Source organism: Sander lucioperca, chromosome 7 (genome assembly GCF_008315115.2).
Source record: "Sander lucioperca isolate FBNREF2018 chromosome 7, SLUC_FBN_1.2, whole genome shotgun sequence".
In the NCBI taxonomy this organism is placed as follows: Eukaryota; Metazoa; Chordata; class Actinopteri; order Perciformes; family Percidae; genus Sander; species Sander lucioperca.
In genome coordinates this window covers 3,865,082-3,887,295 of record NC_050179.1, presented here as the reverse complement: position 1 = coordinate 3,887,295, position 22,214 = coordinate 3,865,082, and the positions used below count along the sequence as shown (strand labels likewise).

Genomic DNA, 22,214 nt, shown 5'->3' with positions numbered 1-22,214 from the left:
AAGCGAGGCGGGCACTTTGGGGACACAGTTTATCTGTCTGTCTGAGCTGCTTGCCCTTCGCTGGGTCACATAGATGGGTTGAGTGAAGCAGGGAGGTGTCAGGGGAGCGTGGCTAGAGGAAACAGTATGGAGCCCAGAGATGAGGGCATGGAGGGAGAGAGCTGCATTCCCTCTAGTTAAGAATTAACATTGCTTCCTACAAAAAGAGCCACTACAGGCCCTCTCACCTTTATCCCTTTGCGTGTGCGTGTGTGTGTGTGTCAACATGCCCTCGATAATTTGAATATATTAATGTGTATATCCCAGCTGCTTGTTGTGACTGCACTAAAACATCTTCATTAATACAAACACACTCACTCACTCGTTCACTTGCTCTCTCTCTCTCCCTCTCTCCCTCCCTGTCTCTCTGTGTGTGTGTGTTTCTGTATCTGTCATCTTCTCTTTTCTCTCTCTCTCTCTCTCTCCCTTAGCCATCACCATTCTACAGGGGTGGATCTGAGGTCCCAAATGAATGCAAAGCATACACAAACCAAACTGACAAATACAGAGACATGCATTTAGATGATAAGAGACTAAAAGCATGCATAATTCATGCCACACACATCACATGTTCCTCCAATTTTGTCATGTCATTATTTTGTGTGTGTGTGTGTGTGTGTGCTTCTGTTAGCTTTGTCTTTTGTGATGAATAATGAATAATGGCAGTTATTTGTTTCTCCTGAATAGAAATGAGGTAATTCACCTACAAAAAACACTTTGGCACCACTCATCTATCTCAGTTTTGCATGTGAGCGGCTCCAGATTTCATCCAAACCTTCCAGTGCAATATGATGGTTTAAAGAGCAAGTTGAGAAATGGAAGCTTTCTAATTGAATATCCTTGTTAAAGTGGCAAGAATGACTCATGGCTGTATAACCGCCTGTCAAAAATGCAAAGGAGACCAGAGAGTTAGGGATGTATTTTTGTGAAACAGACATGACGGGTATGAATGTATTTTTCAAACAGAAACAGCTTCTTTTGATATTGGATTTGACTGCCACCTATATAAGTTTGACGTACTTCATGATTTTGAATTTCACCAGCGCTGTAGTGGCACGGCTACTGGATTTGTTTAGTTGTTAATTTCCTTCAGTATAGGCCTGTAAGGGCCAGGGACACAGTATAGAGCTTTGACCAGAGCTTTAAGAGGGCTTCTATTGATCTGCTGTGTAGATAGATATGAGAGCTCTGGCAAGTGCTGCATGTCTTGTCTGTAATCCCAGAGAAGGCTAAAGTGCGGCAGAATCGGGTTAATGCTGCGTTTGTGCTGATTCTTTGATCCCATAGTGCCGATGAATAATGGATTGTTGATCCATGTGTGCAAAGTACATCTCTCTCCCACATACCTATCCTTCCCTTGTTTCTGTTGTATGACTAGCAGAAGGTGTTAACACAAGTTATAAACTGTGTATTTTGCTTTACCATCTGCTAGTTAACTGAAATAACATAAGAAATATAAAATATATCCCGTCCAGTATATAATCAAAACCTACATGAAAGCACGTAGTCCTTTGGCTCAGACGGTTTAATAGTGTTGGCAGCATAGACTGTTTAGTGTGGACGGACGGGCATTTTGCCTGATAAAGGTCTAGTACCGAAACGTCGCTTATTAATGAATTTTTGCAAGTGGGACAGTGTGAAGGATTTTGTTTGCAACTTTTGACCTACTCATCCCTCTCCTACGCATCGGTATAATGATTGGGCTATAAATGCTGTGGTGTGTGGCATAGGTTTATGCTACTTACTTTTCGCTATAAAAAAAAACAAACATTAAATAAATAAATAAATAGATGCGCAAAGTATTTTTCTGTTCTGAGTAGTTTGGGCTGCACTTGGGATGAGAGAATGCACTGTGCGTGCAAGGGTTGTAATTTTACTGAATTCCTATTAAATGGGATGCTGGTCAGTGATGGAAGAGTGCTGCTGAATGCAGTGCAAGTTACAATTCAGTTAAATGGGCATATTTATCAATAAAACATGCCATACGACCTAGTAATGCTTTTTTATGTGTATCCCCCTCCCCTAAATAAGTTCACTATTAAATGGTAGCCCTACGATTTTTATACTGAAATTGTGCAAAATTCCCGAGCTTAACTTCCCTTGGAAAAATTCCAGAAATTTCCCAACCCTTTGTCAGCATAGTGACTTCATGCCTTGTCAGTTTTATTATGCTGTCATTGAAAAGCTGAAAAGAAAGAGGGATTTAACAATTTAACAAGGGGCACCACATGACTCTTTAAATATTCATATTTGATCAAATTGGTCTTAAACTATGAAAAAGAAGGCTGTATTTAACTAAACATAATGGGTTGAGAACCTTTGCAATCCATATTTTACATATCAGGCTAATGCTTTTATCCAGAGGGACTTTGTGCAAGTTAAATAGAAGACTATATGTGAATATCATTTTAGGATGTTATTAAATACTTGCAAAGAACAAATGCTATGACATATAGTGATAAAAGAATAGTGATTGTAATGATGAATTTTGGAAATGAAATCATGCGCAGATATGGAGTAACCAGGCTGAGACGAGATGAGCATAAGGTGTAGCCTGTTTAGATGTATTTCAGCTGCACAAAGAAAGATATGGGTTGACTGCTGAAGAGGAAAGGGGAAAGAAAGCGGAGGGGAAAACTGCTAGCTAAACTACAGCAAGCTTTCTGGGCATGTTGGTAATACAGAAGGAAAAGGCATGAAAAATGAAAGCGAGTGTGGCAAATAATATTTCAGAAAGCCCCAGTGCTCAAGACAGCAACAATAGGTTAGTCTCTGATTGTAAACATCACCAAGCTTCCTGGTATGATCATTTTATATATTCCAGCAGTCCATAGTCCTGATAACCTTGTGCTATCTAATATGTAGCCCAGTGTTAAACATCCTACTGAGACGCTTAAACGGAAAAAATACCCGCTTTTTTTCCCCAGGACTTGCATTCATTAACGTTCTCTGTGACTGTAAATTGAGGCAGAACATGTCATGTTTATGTCACATCGTAAAATGTGTTGATTGGTTATTATCTGCTTCATTATTTATGAATACAGAACAGCGTTTCTATTTGCTGCACTCCTTTTTCCCAGCCTGACTTGTTCATTCTTTTTTCCCTACACCTGCTCATTGAATTACCCACCCAGATTTAGCTCTAACTGCCCCATCTACCAATCACATTGTCATAGACGCCTCTGCGGTTTGTGTGTTCTGTTAAGAGGAAGGCTGTGAGGATTTGCTATCAGAAATAAAAATAAATAATCCAAATGTGTTTATTACAGCTCACTTTCCCCTTCTAAAAAACATACTGTGTGTGTGTGTGTGTGTGTGTGTGTGTGTGTGTGTGTGTGTGTGCGTGTGTGTGTGTGTGTGTGTGTGTGTGTGTGTGTGTGTGCAATTATTCGAAAAGAAGAAAGTGAGAGGAAAGTGATTGAGGAAGTGCACGGATGGGGAGAGTTGGCAGACAGCAGGAGCTGGGTCGCTACATCGAAGATGCAGATGTTGTGATTTTCTCCCTTTTTTAAAATCTCCATCACATGTCAAATTACGTCTGGCGAGATACAGCTCTGGTGCAGGCGGCAGCAGTAATGAAAGAATCTACTAGTTCCGAATCTGTGATTTATGAGCAGTATTTACAGCAATTCACATGCCATGTCTCAAGATTGTTTGCTGTCAGAGTATCAAACATGATATATCTTGTATAAGGGTAGTGACACACAAGTGTAAAATAAAATACAAATTTTAAATGCTTGAATATAGATCGGAAATTTAAATCAAAGTCTTTTGGCAATAAAACTGATCTAAAACTGTCTAAACCAGAGCTCTTCAACAGGGGGTCCGGGACCCCTAGGGGGGTCCTCAGAGTCATTGCAGGGGGCCTCCAAATTATTGTTCTTTTTTTTTTGTTGCAAAAATTAAAATGTCTTAACATGAATCCAACATATTATTAGCAAATATAAATCCCACTGATGATAGGCATACTGGCCTATAGGTAAGGTAGCCGCTAAGATAGCCTTCCACAGATACAGTTAATCCCAAAAACCAGTTAAGGATTCACTGTGCCACATGTATGTTAAACATTAAAGATGAATTATAAAATCATACCAAAAAATATTTTAATAGCTTAGTATTCTATGCAAAAAAGGTATGTATAAAGGCTTTAGGCCGCCCTATACATTATTGTAGGCCTAGTGCAATATGCAACTTCATTTTATACAAAATAGTAGAGGGTCCCTGCTCCATCTCTCTTTCAGTTAAGGGGTCCTTGGTTGAAAACCCCTGGTCTAAACCAATGCTTAGGCAAAGCGATGCTTTGAACTAAATGCTGAGCATTAGAATGCTAACATGCTCACACTGATAATGCATGTTTACCATTCTAGTTGAACATGTTAGTATGCTAACATTTGCTAATTTGCACCAGGGATACACCGATCTGACTTTTTTTAGTCCTGATATCGATACCTTGGCTTTGGGTATCGGCTGATACTGAGTACTGATCAGATACCAGTGTTTGATTAATAAACTGTATGCCTCGCTGTGTGGAAGTGACTGGGCTCATTCTTTTATGTGTAAGGCAACATCAGGCTTGACTTAAACATTACTTTCCTAACTTTGTAATAATAAATAATGCACCAGCAAAATAAATCTTCAAAATTAGCAGTGTAAACCTTTTAAATGCAGCAACAAATTGGTCAAAACTTAAACAGGAGTAAAGATTCTAGTATATCATTTATATAGTACTGTATATAAACATAGAATTGAATTGAATAGATCAGCCCCATTGTCACCGATAGTGTCAGCCCGGTATCAGCATCAGATGGGTGCATCCTTAATTAGCACTAGACATAAAGTACAGTTGAGACTGATGGGGAGCTCACTAGTTTTGTCATAAAACAAAGCATTGGAAAATTATCAATTTGACCTGATGATGGCTGTAGAGAAAAAGCCATGATGCTTATGACAATGCATCATTAGGGGTTCATGAATGTCTGTACGAAATTTCATTGCAATCCATCCCATAGTTTTTTTTCGAAAGGTTTCACTCAAAACCACAAAGGTGAACCTCATGGTGGCGCTAGTGGAAAAGTCAGAGGATCACCAAGGTGTCTGTACGATGCAATTCATCCAATAGTTGGTGTGATAGTTCAGTCTGGACCAAAGTGGTGGACAGACAGAGAGACATTGCCATCTCTGGAGCCATGCCACTAGCATGCTTGCATGGCTAATAATAGTTGTAGCATGAGCACGAATGGTGATTTTTTTTTTTTTTTCTTCTTTTTGCCATTTCAACAATGTAAACCGAACCCTGGCAATCCTTTATGGGTACTTCTGAACAAATTATATAATCTGGACATTTGACAGCTGGACTGTAATGATCAGCAAATGTCAATGTTGTCAACCGAAATCACCACCTCGGGAAACTGCCAATCAGCCAGTTGCTCATTGGTATGATGTGCATCTTGCATGCTGTAGGCAATGTGCGGGTGCTTTTGAGTTTTGTTTGCATTTGAGAATAACATTATTTAGCTTGGGTAAGGCTGATATGACACACTGTACAGGAAGTGGACTAGGCAATTAGAGCTCCCTCTTCTCCTGTCTTGTAGCTTGTCAGGGAATTATACCCATTTACAAACAGGAAAAATTAATTCTCTGCAAACTCTTTGCATATTCCCTCTCCCATTTCCTCTCTTTCTCACACACACACACACACACACACACACACACACACACACACACACACACACACACACACACACACACTTCCGCTCTTAATGTTCTATCCACAAGGCAGATTGTCATGCTGAATCTGTAGAAACTTTGCCTTCCACTCTATCATGCATGCAATGCTCACGCACACACAAGTGAAAGCGCTCAGAAGATGTCACACTGTGTAAAAACATTCATTATTCATTCTACAACCACACATAAACACGAGACACACACACACAGTTAGGGTAATTAGTGGAAAGACGGAAAGAACAAGGCAACTGTCTCGGCACAGACAGGAAGATGCTTTCACGCACAGATGCTTTCCTCACACTGTCTCACCTACTGTGTCCCCTTTAACCACGCACACATGCACATCACAGTGTGTTAGCCTTCGGGTGGAATTACAGGTCTGATTTCAGCAAGTTGGAGATGTAGGAGGACGATAGTGGCAGGCTGAACCAAGGGGCAATGAATCACTGCCTTATCAAACCTCTGGCCCTAGGTATGAACTGTCAACACAGAAACAGCACTCAAACACACACACACACACACATACACACACACACACACACCATTGGCAAACATCTCCCTTCCACAGTTGGACACAGCAACAACGTCAGAGCACGTGTCTCAGGGGTCAGTGTGGCGGTTGTCAGGGCACTCTCCCCTCTCCCAGTCCACAGTGTGTGCCTCTGCTCAGTCGTTCTCAAAGTGAGGGGAAGGAGGAGTGAGCGAAGGTTTGGCATGTTTAATTCAGCAGCCTTGTCACCATGTAGATTTATAGTGTTTGTTCGAGAGGAATGAGGAGATGGTGGGAATTTAACTACCTCAGGATTCTAATGGCATGCACTTTACAAAATCACCTTAATCCAGCGTTGTTCTGTGAAGGGAGGGATGTGAACGAAAAATTAATTGCTTTTTTCTGACGGGGGCCTCGTTTGCACATCTGAGTTTCCCTTTTGAACCAGACAATTTTTTCACTAGTGGTTTTTATAGTTGATATTTTAGATTTTTATCCACATAGAGTAGGGAGAGACATTTGCATGTTTTAAATAAAGATTATGTCTTCTATCAACTGTGGTAAAAATCCAATTCTCATGGATGGGCATGCCTCTCAATTTTTTTTTTTTTTAAACAATGAAATTGTTGATGAAATATCAGATAGGATCATTTCACCTTCAGGAGAAGGCAGTCTTTATGACTGATGTTTTACAGGATGCATTAGTACACATAAAAGTTTATTAGTCGGGAAGCACTGGGGAGCTGTCAAGCCCCATGACTATATTTCACTGTGTTGCAATGCTGCACCTAACAACACATTTCACAGACTAATAAAGCCCAAACTTGTCTCAGTTTGTGCAGTGCCACCTGTAAAGTATGATACTTATACGTTTGCATCAAAGCACAAATTTTGCATTTAGATCTGTTCATTAAAGAGATTATTGCTGTTATTTTTTTTTTGTTTGTCACGAGAAGAAGATCTTTGTGCTGCACCCTAAGGGAAGTCCTTTATTCCTCAGTGTGTTTAACATTCTGCAAAGGAAAAATAGGGGAGGCATGGATAAGGCATGTGAGACTTTTATCAGCCAAGATGAGAGTTGTGACAGTCTGGAGCCCAGGTTTTCTGGGCTGTCTGTCTGGGTGTCCTTCACACTGATGGGGTTGGAAGACAGGGCTTGGATGCAGAGGAGGGGGACTTTTCATGTGACAGAAGGCTTTGCCTAATGGCCAGTCTGTTCTCCAACTCTGTCTGTTTTTCTCTGTCTCACAGACGCACTCTCTTTTTCTCTCCTCCTCCTCGTCTCTGGCCATATGTGCCTCTGACATCCCTCCATCTCTGATAGAGGAGAGTACAGACAGAGGAGTCAGTATCATTGCCCCAAGTGTGGCATAAACAGGCTTTTCATTTTAAAATCTCTCCAGAGCAATTCAGATTCCGGGACAGCTCGTCCGGGCACCTGGGCAGTTCACTGATTAAGGTGGCGCCAGCATTCTGCTGTTAGAGAAGGGGGGCAACAGGGGGCAGCTCTGCCAGCCTGCCAAGTGTGTGGGCGCTGCTGTGACCAGTCAGTCTTCATAATGGCTGTCTGGCCGTGGGACAGAGCCAGCTCAGTGGTCAGATGACTGACTGTGCCGATCAGGCTAGGAAGGATTCCCTTCAATAACCCTGATCAGTGGTGCCTATGGAGACGACAAAGGGCATAGAGGCGAAGGCATGACAGGCGTGGGCGAATGAAGGGAGAGAAAAGGGGGTAGTAGAAAAAAAAGTTGAACTAGAACTGCAAGCAGTTATGACGGGGCCCAAGCCACCCACGGCAGTCGCCCCCAACGCCCCGGGGAGCGCGCGAAAGCGGAACCCGAAGCCTGGCGGCGGGGAGGCAAACGTTGGTAAATATTGAGAAGTGTGAGCTGCAAGGTCTGTGGTACATTTCCATTGCAAATATGCCATTAACATAGATTGAGTAAAACGGCCAAAACTCGTCTACGTTGATTATAGCGCCCCCTAATGGCCGATCTTCATTAGGGGGCGCTATAATCAAATTTGGTAAAGAGCCGCAGAGTGGCATGACGAACGAACACCACAAGTTTTGTGTTGATTGCATTTACTGTGGCAGAGATATTGCAATTGCAAATTTCCCATTTAAATGCATTGAGTTATTGGCCAAAACAAATAAACGTTGCTTATAGCGCCCCCTAAAAGCCGATATTCGCCAAATTTGGTACGGAGCATCGTAGTGGGATGTTGAACAATGATCTCAAGTTATTTGTTGATAGCATTTAATTTGGCCGAGATGTGATATGATATGTGTGTGGTAGCTAGCTAGATAAATGTGTTTGGTCGTCAAATGCGCACACTTTAACGTAGCAAAATTTTTTGAGTAACTTTTGATCAGGCCCATCTGGACATGCTATTTACCAGGTTTCATGCAGATCAGTCGCACGGCAGATCAGTCGTGGCCTATATCATGTGATTCAGCTTGATTCAAGGAAGACGTGGATGTAAGGATTTCTAATGTGTAATGTGGGAGTTAAAGGCAAAAAAAAACATTATAGCGCCACCTAGTGGTCCACATGTGTAATTTTTGGTAGGTGTGGTCCATGACCCATTGTCTATCTACCCTGTAAATTTAAAGTTGTTCACGTTAGTGTAAATAGTAAATTTAGACGTGGGTCCCATAGGCCACGCCCACTTTGACCCCTCAATACCCCACTCTAGGGTTGGCCTCAGGAGTGGCCCTAGATGGTACCCAACAAATTTTGTAAAAATCGGATGAGCGGTTCATGAGATATAAACATTTTGTACTTGTAGCGCCCCCTAGTGACCAATTTTCATAAAACTTGAGCGACCTCCAGAGGGTCACGACAAACAAGAATCTAAAGTTTGGCGTTGATAGCATTTATTTTGGCATTTTGGAGTTTTAGGCAGAGAAGAAAAATAATCAGTAGAAAAACAATAGGGTTCCACAGCTCCGCTGGAGATGTGTACCGCGTTGCCTTGCATAAGCGGTTCCCATGCCCCCTCGGGCTTGGACCCCTAAAAATAGATAAGGGGCATAATACAAGACAGAGACTGGACCAAGAAATAAAATGAAGTCACAAAAGAGGAAATAGGGAAAGAAGAATGTAAGAAGTCTAAAGTGAAATGGAGATCAGGGACAGCGTAGGTGCTCACTATTCATTACCTATAAGCTGATGCCGTGTGCTTTCAGAAGGACAGATAAAAGTATATCTCTCCAATGTGTTTTTCGCTCCCTTTCTCACTCTTCTAGGCTTGAGATTTAAACTTCAAAGGAGTATTAGATACTAGAGAAATTTCATATTAAGCCAAATACATAGTCCGTATTTAAAGTTTGCATGTTTTTTTTTCTAAACATGCAAACTTTAAATACAGGAAAAGGAAGTTTCACTCTTCTTGGCAAGAATCAGATATCCCCAGACCTGGGACCTGTATAATGAAGCAAGATCAGCCTGCTGTGCCTGAGATATGGGGGTCAGTAGGCCTAATATTAGTGGTCATAGATAGCTGGTTTGACAAACCAGGTTATTGGCTTCAATCAGATCCAGCAATGGCCATTTACACATTTAAGACGTTAGGGAATTAAATCCCTAATGGCATGCAACAGGATGAAGACTGGAATTCAATAGAGATTGGGTTACTTTGCATGGGGAAATGGTCATTATAAACAGAAGACTTACAACTTTCAGACAGGTTGCTCACGTCACATTTACGTCGTCTCTCTCAGTTGGAGGCTGCGCAGTAACACTCAGCGCTCACCGGAAAAGTGCTTCTAATATCCTTCACTGGTCTCCGTCCAGAGCAACGGGATCTGTTGGTCCATTCTATATACAGTCTATGGGCCCATCTGAGCTTTCTTGTTCTCAAAGGCAGAGCAGGATACCCAGAGCTTGGTTTACATCTATCACCATTTCTAGCCACTGGGGGACCATAGGCAGGCTAGGGGAACTCACATTAATGTAAAAAATACTCATAAAGTGAACTTTTCATGCCATGGGACCTTTTAAAGTTTAGCCTGAGGCTGTGTTGCTACCTCTGCAAAGGGTGTATCCCCAGGTGAACATGAAAGTGTTTTGCAAAAGGTTATAAAGCTTATCTTGCCATGAGTCAATGCCATAACCCAGGAACAGAATCAAGATTGTGATCATATTTCTAGGGCTGTGCTCGATTGAAGAAATTGTTAGTCGACTAACACTCATTCAATTGTATCGACTAATCGATTAGTTGATTTAATCGACAGATCTGTAAATCTGAGTTTCTCTACAAAGAGTGATGCAAAAGCACCACTTTAATTCTTGTGTTTACCAGAGATGTGCTCGTACTTTTCTTGGAAATAAGTCATTCAGCATGAAAAAAAACATTAAACATGACTAATCGACTAAAGAAATCTTAGTTGACTAAGACCAAAACGACCGATTAGTCGACTAATCGACTAAGAGGGAGCAGCCCTACATATTTCACATTTGGTCGGATACTGAATTGGTGACACTAATTTTGGCTGTCCACCTTGAAACTGTGGTGAGTCTTTACTACATAACATATTATATGAGTCTAGACAGACATGGATGTGAACTGCAACTTGACTGGTTGACTGGCGGAGAAATACAACTGCAAGGTGGTAATTCTGGTTTGTTTTGGCCCATTCCAGTTATTAAACCATCAGTTAAGCTTTTCACAGTGTTGTAGAACCCTCCTTACCCTTTGGCAACCAATATTTTGACCAAGCTTTTAACACACTGCATCCTATTACATCTAGTAGTAGTTTGTCATCCGTCATCATGTCCCTCTCACAGTGTAACGCCAAACGGTAACATTGCCTTTGTATCACCAGAGTAGGCAGTGGTAGAACACTTATTTTGTGTGTGTGTGTGTGTGTGTGTGTGTGTGTGTGTGTGTTTTTATTAACATCTATTGGGTTTCTTTATGGGTATGATTTTGACTGTGTTTTAAAAACTGAATAGCTGCGTATTTGTAAGAATATCAAATGAATAATATCATGGAGATAACACAGTATAAACACATGAAGATTAAACCTCTTGTTAGCAGACAAACTACAGCCAACATGTCGGTCCTCTCTCCCCTCTCTCTTTGTTATACAGTGGGGAACAGGTGATTCCATTATCTCCTGCTTGCTCTCCTCTTAGGGATCTTCTGTTCAGGGTAATTGTTTATTGTCAGATTGCATCTCGGTGAAGAGAGGCTTTACAGGAATTATTATGGTCCGCACCCAGTCGTATACCTAAAGCAAGTGACAACAGGGATGCTTTCGTTTCACATTCACGCTAATGAGCGGTTCTATTGTCTTGGGCTACATGGATGGGATTGCTGCAGTTCTCCTCAATTAATTCCTCGATTGCCCCCGTGGCCACAGGAATTGTGAAATTTTCTAAATGAGCCGATGTAAGATTGAGTCTTTACAGTGGTGTAATGCTCTTATCTCAACGGCTCTGCATTCATTCCTCTGTATGATTAACGGCAGGTATCAGTGTCAGAGTGAGCGGGAAATTAGTTCATGGAGGGATAACGTTTCTCCTCGCACCTGCTGCAGCGCAGACAAACCTGTGTGATTATTTTTGATTGGCTGAGCATCGGCACACTATTTTATTCCGCTTCACTGACCTTTACGGCTCACTGTTTGCGGTCTGTATGCAGAAGAAGAAGCAGAGAAGGCATCCTCAGCATAATACCTGCATCATGTAGTGAGGGGACTGCACGCAATCCTCGGTTGAAGTGGTATGCACCACACTTTCTAATGCACATTTCATAAATAATGGCATGCATGAACATGAGTTTGAATGGGGTCTACTTGAGGCAATACATCTGGTGGATGATGAGATGGATTTATCTTCGCCTCTCCCATTTTGCTCTGATGAATAAGCTGCGGTGCACACAAAGGGTCATATTAAACAGCCCCTAGCTCTCTGTCCCCCGTACCATGATGCATTGGCTGTTTTTGTGCCTTGTCTCTTCACTTCCTCTGTGAACTGATTAAGTCTTTGGAACAGCATGGAAACACCACAGGGTGTTGCATTGTTTTTCAGGGGGAAGACAATCCCAGTGGACAGTATGAATAGACCAGTGACTCTGAAAGAGGCAGACTGTCATTGTTTGTAGCGTTGTTATTGAGTCGGCTCAGAATGTATCACGTGATGGGAGGCTCTCTCTTTGGTCAGGCAGTTTGTTTCACTCTTTTCCACTCATCTTCAGGCATTAAGATACAGTCAATAATTCATTTAATGTATTAATTGTAATTCCTCGGGTGTAAATTGTACACTTGTGCGTGTTTGAAGAGTTTCATCCCCAAAATGAAATGTAATTACAGGAAGACTTCATAATTGATGCGATAGAAGATAACAGCTAGATCAGGCTGTCATTTTACAGATTCTATTATAACGGTTTGTTTTTTGTTTCAGTGTATGCAGTTTGCTGTGGTCAGGATATAGACATATTATAATATGTTATATTTCCTGGGGAAAAAGAATCTCCTCAGCCCAATTAATCAACATGTAAACAAAGCCAATACTGCTGCGACTGTGGTTCAACAGGGGTTTGCTGCACAGATGCGGGCTATAAAGACAATTTATGGATTTATCATTAAAATGCCCAGAAGGAAGTTTTGACACCAGTGTAGATTATACTCTCCATGTCTTGGAGAAGAACAGTAGTGTTGTGGTTGTTTATTTGTCTCAAGGCGATTCACTAACATCAGGAATCCCTACTGCGTGTATCTGGTTTGCACAGTATGTGCTAGGGCTGGGCAATATATCGATATTATATCAATATCCTGATATGAGACTAGATATCGTCTTAGATTTTGGATATCATAATATCGTGATATGACATAAGTGTTGTCTTTTACTGGTTTTAAAAGCTGCATTACAGTAAAGTGATGTACTTTTCTGAACTTACCAGACTGTTCTAGCTATTCTATTATTTGCCTTTTCCCCACTTAGACATTATGTCCACATTACTGATGATTATTTATCTAAAATCTAAGTGTGAAAATATTTTGTTAAAGCACCAATTGTCAACCCTAGCATATCGCCGCAATATCGATATTGAGGTATTTGGTCAAGAATATCGTGTTATCTGATTTTCTCCCTATCGCTCAGCCCTATACAAACTGCATCAGAAAAACATTAGACATGGCTACAGTTTTTTGAATGAGGAGGTAAGTATCTGAACTGAAATTGTCTTTTGGTTTTTAGTGTGAACCCTTTGAACATAAATCTGAGCAAACCAAGCAAAAATGAAGTAAATACAATATCAGTTCCACACGTGTTTTTGGCAGTGTCCTCCATCCAGCCTCCTACAGCACGTCACCTATTTGTGACACTGACTGTGACATAAACCAATTGAAATGCATATGTATGCATCTCCATATATTCCTGTGCATCAGTTAACCATCCTGTGTATACTGTGATTTAAACAGTCATAAAATCCGAGCTGTGAACCATCCTTTCTGCCATCCACCTCCAACACCTTCAGAACTGGTAGCGCCTGCTCACATAACAGCCTCTCGCCGCAGAATCTTAGTAAGAGTCCTCACTCCTCAACAACTGCTATCACTCTCGTGAGGCGCTCTCTCTTTCTGCCTTGACAGGACCGAAACTCTGTTACCAGAGGAAGATGGTGTATTATACAGAAGATGTTTCAGAATATGAATATAACGGGACTGCACATGCTTTATTAAAGACAAAGTAATGGAAAAACAAGTCATCACTTACAATTTACATAATAAACAAGCATTTCACTCTCCTCTCTAACCTGATTTCTTCAGATGTGTGATTCTGAAGTCTCAACGCCTTGAGTGCAGATCATGGTTACTTTTAGTCTGCAGTCTACATTGACAGGTCTTATCTGAAGATCACAGTCTGTGCAACCCATGTGTAGTCAACAGGTCTGTGATGTAGCACGGGGCAGACCCAGTCATGCTTTGAAAGCAATCACTTACATTTTAAAATAATTCTAAAAATAATGGGTACAGGTGGCGACAGAAGATTCAGGGCAAAGTGTTTTTTTGTATCCTTTTTGGCAGCAAAAACCTGAGCATCCGCATTTTGAATGGGCTGGAGTGATGCTGCTGTAGATACGTTTTTACCAGTAGAGAATAAAGAGCTACTGTACAGCAGTCTAAACATGAAACTTTCAATGTTTTCTTAGCCAAGGACGGATTTAGTCTTTGTAATAGTACAGACTTTAGATAAACATGAATTATGCGATAAGGAGCCAGGGTCAGTGCTGTTTAGAAAAGCCATACTGTCTAAAGCTACAATTAGAATGTCCCGAAATATTGGTATTTAGCTATAAGACGTTTCAAACACATTTTTTAAGGTTCAAAAACCTGATATCATGTGTCATGCACTGTATATACTGTGTGTGTTCATGCATATAACAGTGAAAATTGGCATTATTTGTTAATAGGGTAGTGTATAAATACAGGGGGAAATATGGACCTTGCCCAAACCTCTGGGGTGCTTGAAAGCCTAGACTCTCCAACACTTTTAAGGCCTGTCTTTAAGATTAAATGAAAACTAGTGTAAAACACTTCAAGGGATACAGACCCAGCATACTTATTAACCCCAACTGAAATGTCTAAAATATGCAATTTGTTTTTCATAAAAGTGATCAACTGTAAAAGGCTTCTCTCCCTTGAAATAAAATGTTTTTATAGAAGATTCAATTATCATCACCCACTGAGTTTGTCTTATTTCCTACCACAATCTGCTCTTTTCTTTGTCCGCCGAGGAAATTGGTTTGTAATTTGATGTCATTTTTATACAGTGTAATTTACACAGTAGCAGTAGCCACTGATGGCCCTACATTGTCTCCTTTTGTGAAGTAGCTACACCTAATTTTAGAAGTGTCAAGTTCTTAAACTTGGAGGCGCATATCAAAAAGACTGTTGATAATTGTGTTCCTGGTTGCAATCGCTACCGGTGCTCTTTGTATTAGAGCATGAGAGAAAAGCACCTTATCTGATCATGGACCGAGTAACCTGTGACAATGGAACTTTAATAGAAACTTAAGTGTTAGTCTGGGCTCCCACACTTCCACATCAGCCCTCCTTTTCTTGTGTCTAAAGGCCCAGACACACTGACCAGACGGCCGACCCTCGGCAGAAAAGGCAGTTGGGCTGATCAGTCTCCCCGAGGTGGTCAAAAAAGTGCCTCAGAACACACCAAAGCGACGAGATGTAATGCGTCTCCATAACAGCAGGCGGCGCTAATCTGTATTGTCGCCCCAAAATGAAAACCGGCAGCTGATTGGACGAACGTGTCACGTGGGTCTGGTTTCTCCAGAAATTCAAAGACAGACTGTCATGGCGGCTTGTTCAGAATACGATCTCATATTGTACTAAAATAGTTCACCGAAATGTGTTTCTGAAAATATTTTAAGCGAGAAATAGGCCATGCAGTTGCTGAATCTGTCTTCATTTCAGATCGACAAAGGTCAGTTTAAAAGATTTTCGTCAGATTTTGAGAGACTCAGGTCAGTCACTCTCATTCCGCTCCCTGTTTCCGGGTTAGCACTCTACCAATCAGATGGGTCATTTGAGTCCGACTGCCGGCAGTGCCCGCCCCGCCGATTATACATGTCAAATCGGCCAAAATGAAGGCCGACGGCCCCTCGGACGGACAACGGCACGGAACACACCAAACAGACTCCAGTCACTGACCTCGCCAGACTGTCCCACAGCCGATTATCGGCTCTGTGTGTAGTAGGCTTAAGCCTCGGCAACAAGCTCCAATCAAGATGCTGTCACTTCCTGCCAACGCTCTTTCTCTCCTCCCTTTGTTCTTTGATCTTCACCTTCCTGGAAGCTCTGCTAAATTGTCTTTTCCTTCCTTAAGTCTTCCTCCACCTCTCCATGTCACTCCATTGCCCTTCTCGGTTTTCCCCACACATTTCTTCTCATTAGGATACAGCCGTATCTCAAATTCTAGGTGGCACGATCATCGCGGTGCAAAGTGTTGAGGAGATCACAGGGGTGCTCTTAATGAAAGGCATGTGCAGGGGCTATTTCTAAATTGCACAACCCTTGACAGGGCTGTCGGATGAAAGGAAAGAGCATAAATCCATAGATAGAAGAGGGGACGTTGGCAGACAAGACAGCAAGAGAGAGAGAGAGAGGGATAATGGCCAGTTAGATCCAGCAGAGCATTAGCACAGATAAGGTAAATTACTCATAATAGTGTGAAGTATGTCTTTTCTTCTTTTTTTACATTAGCTTGCCATCTACAAACCAAAATTCACTCTCCCTTTCTCACGTCATTAATGCTCTCCATTCCTTTCTTTCCCCCTTTATTTGATCTATTTTTCCATATCACAGTCATCTCTTGTCGCAAAGCTGTTTGTAGTGTTAAATCAGCCTGCAGAAGCGACAAGATTTACTTCATTAAGTAGTGGCAGAGTGCACTGCTTCACTGGAGAGTAAGGGTAAGAGTCTGTCCTCGTGGGCTCTATCAATAACCATTAAGGATCCTCTCTCATTAGACCAAACCTTATAGACCTCCAGGGCTTGAGAAATGTGCCCCGCCGTTTAATGTGATGGAGTATGCTTAGTTGGCATCATGTCTGTTTTGGAAATGCAAATTGCAATAGTTACATTCCCCTGAAGACGACTGCCACCAGCGCTATGTACACAGCCTTATTCTCACTCAACCTCTTTGCTTAATCAAGAAGAACCTCACTCTCCTATCAGCAACCTCCAGTTTGCTCTTCAGCTCCTCCCTTTTTTCACATCTCTCCATCTTTTTACACACACACACACACACACACACACACACACACACACACACACACACCTCAAACCCATTGAGCACATCCAAGCTACTGCAGTATGATTATTCAAATGGCAATGAGGCAAGCTGGCAAGACTGCTGCGGCGTGATGGGAGTGTTTCCGGAATGATGACTTAAGAGTCCTGCAGCTTCTCTGCCAAGAGCAGGGAATGTTTATCAGTGTTTTAAGCCCCCAACGTCTCCTTCCAGGCAGCGCTGCCTGGAAGGCACTAGGACTAGGCAGTGCTTATGGTTAGGGTTAGGGTTAAGGTTAGGTGCTTTGAAGTCAACGGTCGCAGTGCTGCCTGGAAGGAGACATTGGGGGCTTAAAACACCATCGAGCGCAGGGAATTCAAACTAGATCAGGGCATGGACCCAGAGTGCTGCATGGGGGTGAGGCCAAAACAGGAATAGAATGAGAGAGACAAAAGTCAAAGTCTAGGCTACATCCTGCACGCTCCCTCTCTCTGTTTTCCTCGTACGGAGCCAGGGGATTTCTCTCATGAGTGATGGGTTCATTTTAGGGCTATTGGAGAAACTTTTCTGTTTCACTCAGAGAGGGGACATTAGTAAGATTAGCTTTGTTCTAGTCTATCAGTCCTATCTAAAATCTTATCTCTCTGTCTCACACACACACACAATGTTCCTAATTTCCACACACAAAAGCTGTTGTCCATCCATCACCCAAGAGGCACAGCCAATGTTCCACTAAAGCCCAGAAAGTGAGCTCTGCAGCAGGCCTTCCAGCCCTCAGCCCGCCCCTGTCCGCAGGACATGGTCACACCAAGGGGAGGAGGCAATCATCGTCCCTGATCAATAATACATCGACTGCATTAAAGCGTATGAATAAGTCATGGGTGGAAAGAACCCAGTCGTCAGGGCACACGCGCACGCACGCACGCACGCACGCACGCACGCACACACACACACACACACAGCAAAGTGATCTTTTACTTAGGCCAGGGAAGATGAACAGACAGAAAAAGAGAACAAAGCAAGGGCTTTAACTTATAGGGAATTTATCAGCCACCCACTGACATTTTGTTGCATGTTGAAGCTCCACTCTGTCTTTCCTCTCTACCACCCACCCCAATCGCTGCCGTTCTCTTTCTCTCAAGTAATGGCCTTTTTCCTGCGGGTGAAATAAATAAGTTATTACATCCATGTGTCCTAAGGCTTAGCAAATACCGTTTGAATATAAATAGTTCATTTGCCTCCATGGAGGAAGCCTCACTTTGTGCCATATAAATATATTTGTAATTACTATTTCTTTTCTTTTTTTTTACTACACCAAGAGCAGGGGGTGAATGTTTTGGTTGACTGGAGATGCAAGATGAAATTGCCTTACGCAAAATAAGTCTGCCAACGTTTTACCCCAAACACCATGTCAGACAGGAGGGAGCTGTGTGAGGGTGCAGGGCTTAGCTCAATGCAGACTTGTGTGTGTTGTGCTGGCAATAAAAGAGTGAACAGCCTGTGAGAAGCAGTAGACAATTTGAAAACTGAGCGTGCGTGCGTGCGTGCGTGTTTTGAAAGGCCGAACAGTTCACTAAGATATTTTAGGACTCTGCATACAGGTGTACACGGGTGTGCTGGCGTGCGTTAATGCGTGCACACATTTGTGGCTGCTCTTTGATGAGATGCCCTGTTGTGAGTTTGTGTGTTGATGAGTCGCTCCTCCAGAAGGTGCAGGAAGGGAAAGGAAGCAGCTCTTTGTTTCTGCCAACATTAGTATGTCAGACAGGAATACTCAGGGAGCAGCGCTCAGAAAGATATCGCAGCCTATTAACCGACGTGTTGATTTTTTTCTCAAAGATTTTGCTGCACACAGCAAAGGCAGTAAAACGGAGTTGGAACAGCACAGTGTTGAAGCAAGTGAGGTAGAGAAGCAGAGATGGATGGAAATGTGTCTTTGACAGAGTGATAAGAGATAAAGACGACAAAATAACACCAAGTCAATATATAATGGGTTAATTAGCTGCTTCCTTGTATAAAGGATTCTGTACAGAAATTATGTCATCTCTAAACCCACCCCCCCTAAAAAAGTGCACAGTCAGTCAAGCTGCCATTGCAGTTAACTCTCACTTTGACTCCAGTGGGTGCCCCATAGAACATCAGGATGACATCAGAGATTTGAGTGGACTCCTCGTGGTTGATTCTTGCTGTGATAGACGGCAGTAAATTCACAAATATAAATGCAAACTAGCTGTCCGAGGTCTTAGAAAGTGATTGTTTCAAAGGAAATATTTGAGTGGTGAAATTAGATGGCTTAGCTCTAAAGTGAATTGAATGTCATTGAATTAAACATCATCCCCATACAGTAAGTGTGTGCTTAGAAAAACATGCTGAGACATAGTTTTCTGAAAATGGATGGGGGGGGGGAGCATAATAAGAAGGATGGAGGGTGGAATGAGAGAAGTTATAGAAGAGAGTTGCGTCTTAGGGCGGAGCAGTGCTCTGTCACCCTTACGACATTGTCCAATTAGAGCATATGATTAGTGTAGACTGTCTCCAGTGAAATTGAATCTATCAGCCAGGCTCAGATTGCTACAGGTCCCTGCAATTTAGCTATCACTTTGTCTCTGTCACCGCAGAGCTGCTAATATAAAACCGACAGAATGGATGATTTCTACTTAAGGCGTAGCTCGATTGAAGCTGATTACATTTCACAAAGGTTTATTATATTTCCATAATATGTGCGCATGCTGGGAGGGTGTGTGTTTGTGTTGCCGCATGCAGGTGTATGTGAAAGAGAGTTGGAGGACTTGCGGTCACCTAATTTGTCTCTGGTTCTTGTTTTTGCCATCTTTTTTTTTCTCTCCAGGCTGCCAGAGCCGAGGGCAGAGCCCATGGACCAACGGGACTTTGACGACAATAATTCTAGACCATCCATGGACCACGCCCCCTAAAACCAGCTGACCAGACTCCTGCTACACCCACCTGTCCTTCAGTGTCTGCTTCAGCCAGCCGTCAGCCCTGTTGAGCTGTCAGGCTGGCCCTCTCTCTCTCTCTCTGTCAGCCATCTCTTTTACCCTGCCCCTCTCTCCCTCCCAGGGAACTGACCTTGAAGAGGGCTGCTGTGACAAATATGGATGGCCACGTCTGTTCTGCTCTCAAACTTTTTTTAATTCCTCACTAGCTACTAACTTTCTTTAATTGAAGCACACAAAGTTATGTGCAATCAATTACCATCAGGCTCAGTTGCCACAGCCAGTCATATCCTTGGCTTTACTGGTGAGCCTGGCTGACTCAGAGAAGGAGCCTGGGTAGGCAGCTGAGCGGAGCATCTGTTAAGCCCAACAGATGTCAGAAATGGGAAATTCTTTGACGCGGTGTGCTTCACACTTCATTTATGTGTGTATGAATATCATTTTGTTTCTGTCATTTTTTTTTGACAAACATTCTGGACTCTCCCAGACAAAGAAAGGGAACATTTTCCAGATGCCACAAATGCCTTACGTCTTCAAGAGAATATATTATGTTATATTTTAATTGTAAAAAAAGTGTCTGTAGCTTTTGTTCTATAATGTTGTCTCTTGCACTTTCCATCATCCTGGTGCCTTCACCCCTCCTGTGCCCTACACCCTCCGCCCTACCCGCTGATTCTTTATGCTTGTAGATTTGCGCTCACTTCCTTGTGTGCTTGTCTATTATCAGAAGCGGGGGGACATTTTGACACCTATTGATTGGTGAATGTTGCTGAGTCTTTGTTAGGTGAAAATCGAACTGTAATTTGACTGTGCAAAATAGCACTCCAGCACTATCAGCTTTCTATGCACTGTAATGTAAGGGCTCATTAGTCCTGGCCAATCTGCAGCGCATGACGGATTGCATTCCGGACGAGTGTACGCACTTTCTACCTTGACCCGCTCAGCCATGGCTTTCATTCATGATATACCACCGCAAGTCTGTCTGTGTCAGCAGTTTGTTTTTAATGTGATTGATTCTGTTGTCTTAAATTCAAAATTGAAAGCGGTGTCACCCGTAATACGTGGGGCATGTTTGACAACAACATGACTTCACTGTGCTGTAGCACTGCACTACGATGCACTGTGAGTTGTATACCCACCCAAGGGAAATGCCGGTGTGTCAACAGCCTATTGAAATAACTCTGCTCAGTCTTTATTATGTAACAACAAACATAAGTCTGACTGTCTGATGTTTCCCCTGGTTTTAATGTCTAATATTTGTGTCTTAAATCTATAAATAAACAGCCAGTTTTTTTTTTATATTGAATGTTAAAGATGACATTTGTATTTTCACTTTAGGAACGATTCTTGCATTATGTCTGTTGCAAAACACCACAAACACCTGAAAACATTTAATCATCCAAGACACTAATATAAATAAAAACTAGAACTGCAAGCAGTTATGACGGGGCCCAAGCCACCCACGCCAGTCGCCCCCGACGCCCGAAACCGAAGCCGGGCGGCAGGGAGGCAAACGTTGGTAAATATCGAGAGGCGCGAGCCGCGACGTCGGTGGTACGTCGCCGTTGCAAACGTAGCGGTCAAAAGTTCACCTCCATGCATATACAGACTACCTTTAACATCTCTATAATAAACAAACTTCTTAATCCCCCTGACCACAGGGGACAGCAGAGAGAAATGAGAGCGTGACTGAGAGGGTGGAGGGGGGGGAGGCAGGTGTGGTGGTTGAAGGAGCAGGGGAGGTGGTCAAGTTGTTGTAAATGACTCAAGGGTTGGCCTCAGGAGTGGCCCTAGATGGTACCCAACAAATTCTGTAAAAATCGGATGAGCGGTTCATGAGATATAAACTTTTTGTACTTGTAGCGCCCACTAGTGACCAATTTTCGTAAAACGCGTGGGGGACCTTCAGAGGGTCATGTCAAACAAGAATCTAAAGTTTGGCGTTGATGGCATTTATTTTGGCCGAGATATGGCAAAGTTGGTGTTTTCATAGTTAGCTACACAAATTAGTTTGTGCGTAATATGCGCAATTTTTATCCTATCAAAATTCTTTTTATTAACTTTTTGTCAGGCCCATCTGGAAATGCTACCTGCAAAATTTCATGCCAATCGGTCGCATGGTCTAGGAGTAGTTCGAAAAAGTAGGTTTTTGATAAATCGCGATAAAAAGCATGCAAGCATGGGACGATGGATGAAGATTGAAGGAGAGATGAAATTCTGCAAAGAGGGGATTTAGGAAGAGGAGGA

At 42.4% G+C, this 22,214-nt stretch overlaps 1 protein-coding gene across 4 annotated transcripts in view; it reads left to right on the top strand.

Annotated features, from left to right (window-relative positions):
- trim44 (tripartite motif containing 44) overlaps window positions 1-21,264 on the top strand; it is a 59,523-nt gene extending 38,259 nt beyond the window's left edge. For all 4 annotated transcript variants that reach the window (XM_031282601.2, XM_031282598.2, XM_031282600.2 and 1 more), the window contains one exon: window positions 19,862-21,264. In XM_031282601.2, coding sequence (XP_031138461.1) covers window positions 19,862-19,906 — 45 coding nt within the window. In that variant the 3' untranslated portion in view covers window positions 19,907-21,264. The remainder of the gene's footprint in view (window positions 1-19,861) is intronic.
- The last annotated feature ends 950 nt before the right edge of the window (window positions 21,265-22,214 follow it).